Source organism: Typha angustifolia, chromosome 1 (genome assembly GCF_048772165.1).
Source record: "Typha angustifolia cultivar Huaian chromosome 1, ASM4877216v1, whole genome shotgun sequence".
NCBI classification, from domain to species: Eukaryota; Viridiplantae; Streptophyta; class Magnoliopsida; order Poales; family Typhaceae; genus Typha; species Typha angustifolia.
Genome location: NC_133239.1, coordinates 9,373,082 through 9,385,165, shown reverse-complemented (window position 1 = coordinate 9,385,165; position 12,084 = coordinate 9,373,082). Strand labels below are relative to the sequence as shown.

The window sequence follows — 12,084 nt, the reverse complement described above, 5'->3', positions numbered from 1 at the left end:
ATCAGCCAAGGGCATTCGAATGCCTGTATGGGCCATTCGAACGCCTATACTGTGTTTCGCACTTAGGGAAATGCATCTGGATGCTCGATAGTCCGTTCGACCTGCTGAGCAGATAGTTGAATGCAGAGTTGTTATTTTTGTACTTTTGGGTAATTTTTTTATACTACTTTTACCATCATGATACCGTTTGAGCACTTTAATGACGATTATAAAGCTGTTTTGAATACTTTGACTTTAAAATTAATTTTTCACTTCAAACATCTCATAACTTGTGCATATGCTAATATATAAAATTTAGACGCATTACATAGATAAAAATTATACTTTAAAATACTATGTCAATTACATTAGTACAAATAAAACTTAACAAACCGAAACTCATATAGAAAGAGATAATATTTTTATTTGATGAATGAAACACACAGATAGATTTTGTTCTACAAAGAATAATTAGCACATTTTTATGTTAACAAACAAGGATTAGAAATATTGAAGGACTAATTAACGAATCATTAATTTATGCAGCATCAACTCAATAGGTGGACTATCCATACGTCTAAAACTGCGCTTGTATCATGTCAACGATCTTCTTATCCACTTGGAAAGCCTTGGCAAGAATATCATCAGAGATGGGTGGTGTCGACCCAAAGACAGCATTTGCAACAGTAATCACGCCAGGGTTCTGGCTGCTCAGAGCTGCGATAGCCACGGCATTGCAAGTACCATAGTTGTACTGGAAATGAATGAGACCTTGGGGGAAGACAAACACATCGCCCTTGTTGAGGACCTTGGAGAAGAGCTTGTTCTCTTGGTTCGCTTGGTTTGAGGTGACGAAGCCAACGTAGAGCGAGCCTTCTAGAACCGTAAGTATCTCAGTTGCCCGTGGGTGGATGTGAGGAGGGTTGAGACCATAGGGAGCAAAGTCAACCCGAGCAATAGAGATGCCCAATGTGTTTAGACCTCCAAGTTGGTTGACGTTAACTGCCGTGACATTAGACCCAACTTTGTTCGTCGTATTGCCAGGCATGTCGAGACCGGAGAAGAAGAAATCTTCGGCCATGACGTTCTTTGGGTCCTTGCAGGCAAAACCATTCACAAACACCGGTGACATCTTGTCTGCGACACAGAAGTCCTGCAGCTGGCTAGGATCAGATGCAAATGCTTGGGAGCATGCTAGAACTAGAAGAGCGAGGAGGAAGAGGTAGGAAGCCATCTAGGGAGGTTGTAATACTTTCTCTTTCTCTCTACCTATAAAAAGAAGAAAGTATATATGTGAGAGATTTTGAGCAATGGATTGCAATGATATTTGATGATGAAATAAGTTGGGGAAGACTGGTTTATATAGAGAAAGGGAGGTAGCTGCCATCAAGCTAACACGGGAGTGGGAAGAAGTGGTCAACTTCAATCCCTAACAACATGGAATAAGTCATACAAATAATAAAAGTCTGATCGCTGGCCTGCAAGGTGTGGACTTGGTCGATCCTTTGGTTAAATACTAAGCAAATAATGTTTGATTTGATGTAGTCATGCATAACTATTTCTACGCGGAGAAAATGAATTAAATTTTAATACAACAAGAGGGCTTCATCAACTTATCTGGAAGAACGCATTGATGAGCTTTATGTGAAATAACTACGTGTAATCTTGAAATAGTTATATATGGATTATATTGGAAAATATTATTCCTGTTATTTTGATTATTTATGTTGATTAAATTGAAGTAATCTCCTGATGCTTTTAATGGTAATCTTTATGCCTCTATTTAATGTGAGTATTTTTTTATCTCAGTGATAATTACTAAGCAAATCCAATGCAGCTTTGTGTTTATGTTGTTTGCTCTGGAATATTTTTTCTGGTTGATGGTTTCTGGAAAGTTGTTTTGTTGAGTATCAACTTATGCAAGATTGTTTGAGATGTTTTGAAAATTTTTGAGTATCGCCTTAAAGGTAGTGCAGCTTAGTAAGAATATGGGATTCCTAATTACTCCTTGCAGATGCTGGAATTCATGATTCAGTTTTGATTATAGGCTAACGTGGATGATTCATTTGCTATTTTCATGTCTTGAGTTTGTAATTACCTCAGTCACTGTGGCTTGTTTTCTAAACATTTTGTTGGTAATCTTGCTGTATGCATCCCATATATATATCCATATATTTTAAGCAATGTTAGGTTCAAAGTTATAACCAGAGTCATTCACTCATTTGAATTGCTCTCTTGAGAATTTGATGTGATCCAGGTCAGATACGATCACATCATAGGAATATTAGGCTTGATGAATCAAATCTAAATATTTTATTTATTCTGCTTATATAGTTTAGTTAGAGTCTAAGTGGATTAGAGTTTATTTAATTTGCTAAATTTAGTTCACTTAACTTCTGTGTAGTTTCAAAAAAATATTCTACAATATTTAGGAGTTGTTTGAATATTATGGAACTACTTGGAGAAGATCGAGACGTCCTGATCTACATATTTTGTATTCAAGGTTTCTCCAGATTAGAACTTTATCTTTGGAAGAACGAATAAATATTTTGAGAAAAATAAAGAAGGCTGATTTAGCTAAGTCATGTTTATCTCTAAGTCAAGTTTATCATTAATATAAGCTAATAAAGCAAATCTTAATGAAAGTCAGTCTAGGGTTAGCCTCTATAAATATATGGAGTGCCACTCTAATTGATTATCATTGAATTAAAGCGTTAGATGAATCTGAGTTTAGCTAAATATTTCTTATTATCCTTATCTTTTATCGTAGTCATTAGATCGTCTTTATCTTCATAGGAATAGATCATAACCGTAGAACCCTTTCAAGCATCCAAACCCTAGCCACCACCTTCCTTCAGTAGCCACCCTGCTTTACGGCCATCCACCATTACCGACAACCGCCACAATGTCGATTAATTACTATTCTACCCTACTTCAACCTTGCTCTACTATTTTAAACATAACTTTCCATCTAGATCTCTGACTGACTTTATTCCAAATCTATTATATCCGGGACTTCCGAGATTAATACTCTTCAAACTCTTAGGATCATTCTACGGACGGATCGTTCCAGATCTGGTTCGTAACATAATTGAAACTTCTAGTTTAAGCAATGGATGGCTTAGAGATTAACTAGCAATATGCTTGACAGTACTAATCTTCTTTTTTCCAAAATTGAATTTCCTTACTGACTAATTTATTAATTAGAAGTATTTTCCTTGAATTTTTGAATTAGAATTCAAATTCCTTGTGTGTTTAAATCAAATTTGAATCGCACTTGAAATCGTATGAAATTGTTTTTTCTATTACTTGATAAGTTTCAATTTATGGACTTTTAGTTTAATAATTAAATTAATGTCATCAATTAATTTTTGCATATTCTCTTTAAAGTATATCACTACTGAGTTGGTTTGTTTGAAGATTGGAAAAATGTGTATGTTGGGATGTTTGAACAAACAATTATATTGAAAGTTGTAATGTTGAATATTGTACTGTTTAAATTGTAGTTGAATTGGTGGTCACTTTGTTGAATATTTTTTGAGTCTTGGCGTAGTTTTGTTACTATTACTATGTGAACATAGTTTATTGAAAAGTCTAAGCATGTTTATTATGAAATGTTTTAATTGAATTTCAAAACTACAATAGATGTGTAGAAGTTGCATCTTACAAAATGGGCATTCATTATTTGATATATCATATTCTTCATAATGTTGCATATGATGAGTGATAGATGTGTAGAAGTTTATCATGTCCATTTATTTGAGGATGATCCTGAGATTTGGAGGGGTTGTAATCTTGAAAATCCCAGACTAATAGCTTTTGAAGTAAATCAGAGATCCGAATGGAAAGTTATTGTTAAAATAGTGGAGATAGGTTATACAAGGCAAAACGGTAAATATCCGACGTTACGGCGGTCGCCGGAGGGTGGTGGGCGGCTAAGGGTGGTGGTGGACGGCCATAACATAGGGTGGCTGCTGAAGGAAGGTGGTGGCTAGGGTTTGGAAGCTTTGGAGGTTCTACGGCTATAATCTACTTCTAGAAAGGTAAAGACGATTGAATGGCTACAATAAAATGATAAATATGATAATAAGAAAATAATTAAACTTAGTTAATTCTCAATGCTTGGATTCTTAGATTTCTCAACAAAGAAGCCCAGCCTTCTATATATAGAGGTGGGGTACAATGAGTTCTACTATAATTTAGCCCTAAAAGCTTATACGACTTGAACTAGTACTTGCCTTACACTAACTCGAAAGGCTTATATAACTCGATTTAGTACTTGCCTTAGACTAATCCTAAAGGCTTAGAAGACTCAAACTAGGACTTGTCTTAAAGGCTTACATGACTTAATTGAACTTGTCTTAAGAACTTACATAAGCATGAATCAATTAAAAGATAAATATGCTCGATCTATCGTGGCCAATGCCCACATGATGCGATCCGATGATACGATCTCCCCTTTTGGCTAAGGTTCGATCTCTTCCAATTCTCTGATCTGGACTAGATCTGACACGGAAATTTATAAATAGATCCCGAAAGATGCCGCCGTTGGATCAATGTGAAATATTGATATGTTGTAGCCCCAGAAAAGAGCTTTCCAACAAATTAAGTTTTAGGTGAATCGGATGTGCGGATCTTGAGATATCGTCCGATTAGTGGACAGACATCATGGGGTTTGATCAGGATCCGTGGATGGAGGCACGAGATCATAGGTGATGGTGGTTGGAGGCAGACCGGCATTAATGGGGTGGCACCGGTGAAAAGTGGTGGTGGAATGGTTATGGTTGATGGAAGGGTTAGGGCAAGTGTTGGATAGATTGGAAGAAAGGGGAGGAGAGGGCCACCCCTAAGGGACTAGGGTGATTGGCCGGTCAAGGGAGGTTAGAAGTGGCGTCGTCGGGGATTGAGAGAACGAGGGCGAAGAAGATGAAGGAGGCAAGGCAAAAACTCAATTCATCAATAATGACTCTATGGTTGCCATCCACATCCTTTAGAGGCTAACCAAACAATTCAAAAATAACCCTAAACAGTACATTTTTGCCGACCGTATTCGAATGCGCTCAATCACGTTCGAACACACATTTTGCGTTCTCTATATGTGCAAACGCGATGCAGGCATTCGCAGACGCGTTTGAATGCACTCCATCCGCGTTCAAACGCGGCGTTCGAACACACCAAATTGCATTCAAACACACATTTTCGCGTTCTCTATTTTTACAAACCTGATGTAGGCATTCACAAGCGCGTTCGAACGCACTCCATCAGTATTCGAACGCGACATACAGAAAACTTATTTTGTCTATGAAATAAACACTAAAAAAGAATAAAAGACACTCCTAAAATGTATCCATGCTTGAGACGTCCTCAGTGAAGTCTGAATCGTATCAATTCACCACGCTTTCATACACCTTGTCCTCAAGGTGACTTGAGTCAAACTTACTGTGTTCGGTGGGTCATCCTCAGTCAAACTTGGATACTTGTACTCCTACTTGCCCAAGGTGGGATTCGGGTCCGTCTACATTGAGTCCACTTGGTCTCGGGTGGTCGAATCAATTGACTCAATATCAATTCAGCAATAAAAATCTGGTGCATCTAATTACGCTCGGGAGGTCGAGTTAGATGTAGTTGGTGGATCCAGATTAGTTCCTCCTAGTGACTCGAGTTAAGTTCAACCAGCCGAACTGACTGTTGGTTGTGCTCATAATCATTCTGCCCACTCCATGGATTAGGATCCAAGTCAAATGTATCTTGGTATAAGCAAACTTGATTTAAGTCAAGTAGAGGGTTTTTGATCATGTCTCTTATTTGACTTAACTGAGTCCCCAAGTCTAGAGTTGACTCACACTTGACTTGACCCCTTTGTCTCTTAGGTCCAACCCAGCTCATGTCTAGCAATTCAACCTAGTCAAGCCGAACAATGTAGCCTTCTTGAAATTCTAACCACTTAGGGTCTTCAAAAAAATTTGAAATCCCTAATATTTCTCCCATAATTCCATCTCCATCAGCCATTGCCATAGGAGTTGCCTTAGCACGTGGCAGCTATGGTTGAGTAGTGACCACCTCCAGCAATTGCTCTGGTAGGGTTTCCGACGGTGTGGTGGCAGTCGACCGCTGTGGAAGGCTAAGGTTGACAAAAACAAAATCTTCATCTCCTTCTTCTTCATTTTGTCGCAGCCATGGCAGGGAGCTTTCGGCCTTCTGGGTGAGAAAAGCAGCAGCCCACAAGGTCTTTACAAGGCTGTCAGAGGCTGGTGCTGCCGTGGTTGGAAGATTGCGGCCTTCTCCTTCGAGTTGTAGCTCGGTGGGGAGCTACAACGTCATTGCCGGTGATGGCGCTGTCGCGGTTGATTGTCGATTGACCGAGGAGAATGGTGGAAGGTCACTAGAGACAATACATGATTTCTTCTTGGTTGCTGACTCGCTGTGGTTGCAAAAGAAGGTGGTGTAAGGCGGACCAAGTGCTGGAACTTGCAGGTTCTGTATCATCTCCCTCACCACTAATGAGAATTCTGGATGAGGAATATCCAGCGGCCATGTGTGGTCTTCCTCCATTCAACAGTGGTTCGCACAGTTGTTGACTCATCGAAGAACTCTGTTTTGATGTCGAAAGAATCTTTCCAACCATCGGGCTCGCCGAAAGAAACTACTGCCTTCAAGCTGGACTCTTCGCCGTTTCTACAGGGATCAGGAAAGGAACAGCTATCCTTTCGCAGTTTATCGGCGCGGTCTCCAGTGCATAGGAAGATTTGGAGGTTCCGAGGGCTGCTAGAATGGTTGAGGATCCCATTGTAGCCGACGGCAGTTCATTGCGGCTGACCATGGGTCGAGGTGTAGAAGCTCGATCTTGCTGGATAGCCGAACTCTCCCCTACTTTTGTGAGGGACGGGGAGGTTGTGGAGGATGTTGGGTATGCTGCGGAGGGTTCCCCATACTGCCTTGTGATTGCCCTGCTTGTTGAAGAAGGTTTCGGCCACGCCCGTATTTTTCGCATTATCTCCATCATCATTTGATTATTGATGGCCATCTGTTCGGAAAGAGACCCCAACACGGCTTGAACACTTGGTTCTTCCGTATTCCGATTTGATCGGGCGGTTTCGCGGGTGGAAGTCCCCGCAACCGTTTCCCCCTCCTCTATTAAGAGAATCTCTTCTTCCTCATCTCGCTGTGCAGCCATGGCTCTGGTTGTCATCATAGGAGGCGTGTGTTCGAGGAACGGTGGCTCTGATACCAGCTTGATACGATCTCCACTTTTGGCTAAGGTTCGATCTCTTCCAATTCTCTGATTTGGACTAGATTTGACACGGAACTTTGTAAATAGATCCTGAAAGATGCCGCCGTCGGATTGATATGAAATATGTTGTAGCCCCAGAAAAGAACTTTTCAACAAATCAAGTGTTAGGCAAATAGGATGTGGAGATCTCGAGATATTGTCCGATTAGTGAACGAACATCAGGGGGTTTGATCAGGATCCATGGATGGAGGCACGAGATCCTAGGTAATGGTGGTTGGAGGCGGACCGGCGTTAATGGGGTGGCACCGGTGAAAAGTGGTGGTGGAAGGGTTATGGTTGATGGAAGGGTTAGAGCAAGTATTGGATAGATTGGAAGAAAGGGGAGGAGAGGGCCACCCCTAAGGGACTAGGGTGATTGGCCGGTCGAGGGAAGTTAGAAACGGCGTCACCGAGGATTGAGAGAACGAGAGCGAAGAAGACGAAGGAGGCAAGGCAAAAACTCAATTCATCAATAATGACTCTATGGTTGCCATCCACATCCTTTAGAGGCTAACCCAATAATTTAAAAATAACCCTAAATAATATATTTTCGTCGACCGAGTTCGAACGCCAAGATAGTCTCTGTATGTGCGAACGCGATGCAGGCGTTCGCAAGCGCGTTCGAACGCACATTTCACGTTCTGTGTTTTTGCGAACCTGATGCAGGCGTTCACAAGCGCGTTCGAATGCACTCCATCCACGTTCTAACGCAACATACAGAAAACTTTTTTTTCTATGAAATAAACACTAAAACAAGAATAAAAGACACCCCTAAAGTGTATCCATGCTCGAGACGTCCTCGGTGAAGTCCGAATCGTATCATCCGATCTGAACCGGTTCACATCAGAAACTATCTTGGCATTTGAAGAATTATCTATTGTTCTAGTCAACTGTATTTCAGTTTTCATATTAGACAAATTGGCTTTTCAGATTAAGACCTTGCAAGATAAATAATATTTGACATGTAAACACATAACCATGTCTAGATGATATCATTTATATGGAACACTAAGTCTATAGATGCATATTATGTTTCTACGGTGAATTGATTAATCGGGAGTTTTCATCTTTATGCATAGATTGCTAGTCAAAGATTTATTTTATAGTTGTATTCGATTCTTATTCGGTTTGTATTCATATTTGATTAAGATTTGATCAGTATCCATTTAATATCTATTATGTATCCGAAAACTATTTGTATCCCTTTAGTTAGGATATAGATTTGAATTTTGCTATCCGTCCAAAACAAATATTTGAATTCGTATCTAAGTAAAATCATAGATCTGAATGTGAATTGAGTACTATCTGGTCCATATATCAGAGTTGTTTTCACCCCTACTTGTATATATAAATTTTTGTTCCTGTAATGAGCATTATGTTAGGATCAACATTGATTGAGAGAGCTTGGTTTATTTCTGAATTGCATCCTAAAGAAGGAATATTTAATTATTTGCTAGAAGTTGTTTTCTTAATTAGAACGTAAAAGAATACCTAAAATAGGAAATGTGAACACGTGCAATCTTGAATCTAGTAGAGCTCCATCAAAATATGGTATAAAAACTCACCATTCAACCCTCTTTTTTTTCTATAATTCTTGTTTAACATCGTGACGTTATTTAGATTAACTAATATTGACCAAATTAATAAAATACTCTCACCACTATTTTTCCTCCTCTCTGCCCCTACTTTGAAAAAGGCATGGTTGCAAATGATGAACTTGAAATTCCTCTGAGTTATATTTGTATAGATTCTCCTTCCTACCTTTTGTTCAGCTCCTCCGAATTGCTACAAAGTGTAGTTGATATTTGATAAGCATTCAGACTAAAATTTGAAAAATCACCAACTCGCCACGTGCCTCCAACATGAGGTTACGATTAATACTGCATAAGAATAAAATAGTGAAAATTAAAAGAGTTCATAGGCCACAATAAATCTATAAAAAGTACAAAAGTGGGTAGAAACTTTAAATACAAGAATACATGCTAAAAAATAAGATAAAATAATAAAAAGAAACATAACCACTTACAAAATATTTTATACCAAAAATGATAAAGGGTAACCACCGTGTACTTATGCCCAAAATCGTTTTACTCTCTATACTTTAAAAAGTCTTAAATCAGTCATTGTACTTATGACTTTTGGGGACTATTAGTTTTTTAGTCAAATTTAATTAAGTATCATAGCTATTTTAGTCATTTAATAGCATTACCTAAAAAATTCGCATGTTTTGCCTAATAAACACGATGTGGTATTTTAGTCATTTTGACGGCGCTTAGCTAAGTTTGATAAAAAAAATTAACGGTTACATTTTAATTATAAGTATAAGGATAGGTTTGAGAAATTTTAAGGTATAGTAGAGTAAAATAATTTTGGGTATAAGTATAAGGTAGCAAAATATATTTAATCCAAAATTAAAATATGCTTAACGCATTACTAGGTGAACTGCTAGTAGGCCCTTATAGCAACGATTGTCGATCTATAATATATGACAAATATGGATGAGCTCAATGCTCTCCAAGTGGTATTATAACTAGCAGGATAAAATTAATATAAATACACTCAGCATGAAAAGTGCATGAATAGCTAAATAATTGAACATCATAATAGCAATAAGTCAAGCACACAAATACTTTAGTTAACATTGTCCGACCAAACACATGCTAACTCGTTGCAACCCCATCCTAACTACTAGCAATAACTCATACATGAGCATGCTAGCATGGATGCATAGAAATCACAGTAAATGCAGTCATATTAACCATCAAGCTAAATCAATCTATGCATCAACAAATGCTAAGACTGCCATGTCATATGTGAACCGTTCTAGTCGTCAACCTAGCACATCATATCTATTGATTCTGCAAGAGAAGATGGTCCATTTTTGCCTGGATACACTAAATTTCTTAGTGATGAGAAGGCTCAAATTTAATTTGGGTTTGCTGCAAGGTTTGCACCATCATCTAGGAGGTCAATGATAAAATGCTAAGTTCATATCAAATTTTTAATATTTGATAAATAATAAGGTTGTGTTCACTTGTGTAATAAGGGTGAAATAGGCATAACTATTATGTTTTTAATACTAGAAGAAGAAGGCGTAATACTAGTATAAGCTATTCTATTGTTTACTTTAATATTAGCATAAGATATAATAATTATATTAAATGTGATATAAGGTTGATATTAAAATAATGAAAATGTATTAGGAATTTGTGATATTTTAAATCCAATGACAGAAATACCCTTAAGTATATGTTAAATAGTAAATAGTAGACTTTCCTGCATTGTGCAGGGTTATAACTTTGCACTAACCCCGTACTGTGCGAAGTTATAACCCCGCACTAGGGTATAGTGTATCTAGTCCTTCGACTCAAAGAATGGTTATAAGCAAATTTTGCTTGAGCCAGCATGATCCCATTGACAGATATTTTTACCGACCAATTATATTATTTCATGTGAAGTTGTAAACGCCAAACTAGTTAGGCATGAACATTTCTGTTGCACTCGGTCAATCAGGTTACCACCGACTGGGAAACATAGTTTTCAAGATAATATAGCTCTCATCAAATGTGTTCTTCCAGATAAGTTGATCTAGCTCTCTTGTTGTATTAAAACTTAATTCATTTTATCCGTGTAGAAATAGTTACGCATGACTACATCAAATCAAACATTATTTGCTAGTACTTTAATTAAAGGATCGACCAAGTCCACCACTTGCTGGCCATTGTTCAGACTTTTAATTACTTTAATGACTTATTCCATGTTGTTAGGCATTAAACTTGACCACTTCTTTGCCCACTCCCTTGTCAGCTTGATGGCAACTACCTCCCTTTCTCTATATAAACCAGTCTTCTCCAACTTATTCCACCATCAAATATCATTGCAATCCACTGCTCAAAATCTCTCACATATATATTTGCTTCTTTTTACAGGTAGAGGAAGAGAAAGTACTACGTATCTAGATGTCTTCCCACCTCTTCCTCCTCGCTCTTCTAGTTTTAGCCTGCTCTCAAGCACTTGCGTCTGATCCTAGCCAGCTGCAGGACTTCTGTGTCGCAGAAAAGATGTCGCAAGTGTTTGTGAATGGTTTTGCCTGCAAGGACCCAAAGAATGTCATGGCCGAAGATTTCTTCTTCTCCGGTCTTGACAAGCCTGGCGATACCATGAATAAGGTTGGGTCTAACGTCACTGCAGTTAATGTCAATCAAATTGGAGGTCTGAACACATTGGGCATCTCCCTGGCTCGGGTAGACTTTGCTCCTTATGGTCTCAACCCTCCTCACATTCACCCACGGGCGACTGAGATACTTACGGTTCTAGAAGGCTCCCTCTATGTTGGCTTCGTCACCTCGAACCAGGCAAACCAAGAGAACAAGCTCTTCTCCAAGGTCCTCAGCAAGGGCGATGTGTTTGTCTTCCCCCAAGGTCTCATTCATTTCCAATACAACTACGGTACTTGCAATGCTGTAGCCATCGCAGCGCTGAGCAGCCAGAACCCGGGTGTAATTACTGTCGCAAATGCAGTCTTTGGCTCAACACCACCCATCTCTGATGATATTCTAGCCAAGGCATTTCAGGTAGACAAGAATGTAATCGATCGGATTCAAGCTCAATTCCAGACCTAAGGATACTCCACCTAGTGAGTTGGCGCAGCATGACGCTATGATTCTCTAATTAGTTCATTAAATATTTGTAATTTCTATTTATCTGTTGTAATTATGTCTGTAGAATAAGGCATATGTGTGCATTTCATTCAACAAATAAAAAGCATTATCTCTTTGTATACTATATTATGTTTTGTGATTGATAAATTTATGAGAAAACATAGTCTTTTGTGA

General features: G+C 38.5%; 2 protein-coding genes across 2 annotated transcripts; one reads left to right on the top strand and one right to left on the bottom strand.

Moving 5' to 3' along the window:
* Positions 1 to 319: 319 nt before the first annotated feature.
* LOC140762779 (putative germin-like protein 2-1) lies at positions 320 to 1,292 on the bottom strand. Its single transcript, XM_073100729.1, has one exon. It carries the CDS (start codon positions 1,211 to 1,213, stop codon positions 557 to 559), a length of 657 nt encoding a protein of 218 aa, XP_072956830.1. The 5' UTR covers positions 1,214 to 1,292; the 3' UTR covers positions 320 to 556.
* Positions 1,293 to 11,132: 9,840 nt separating this feature from the next.
* Positions 11,133 to 12,084, top strand: LOC140762942 (putative germin-like protein 2-1). The gene has a single exon (XM_073100931.1). It carries the CDS (start codon positions 11,209 to 11,211, stop codon positions 11,869 to 11,871), a length of 663 nt encoding a protein of 220 aa, XP_072957032.1. The 5' UTR covers positions 11,133 to 11,208; the 3' UTR covers positions 11,872 to 12,084.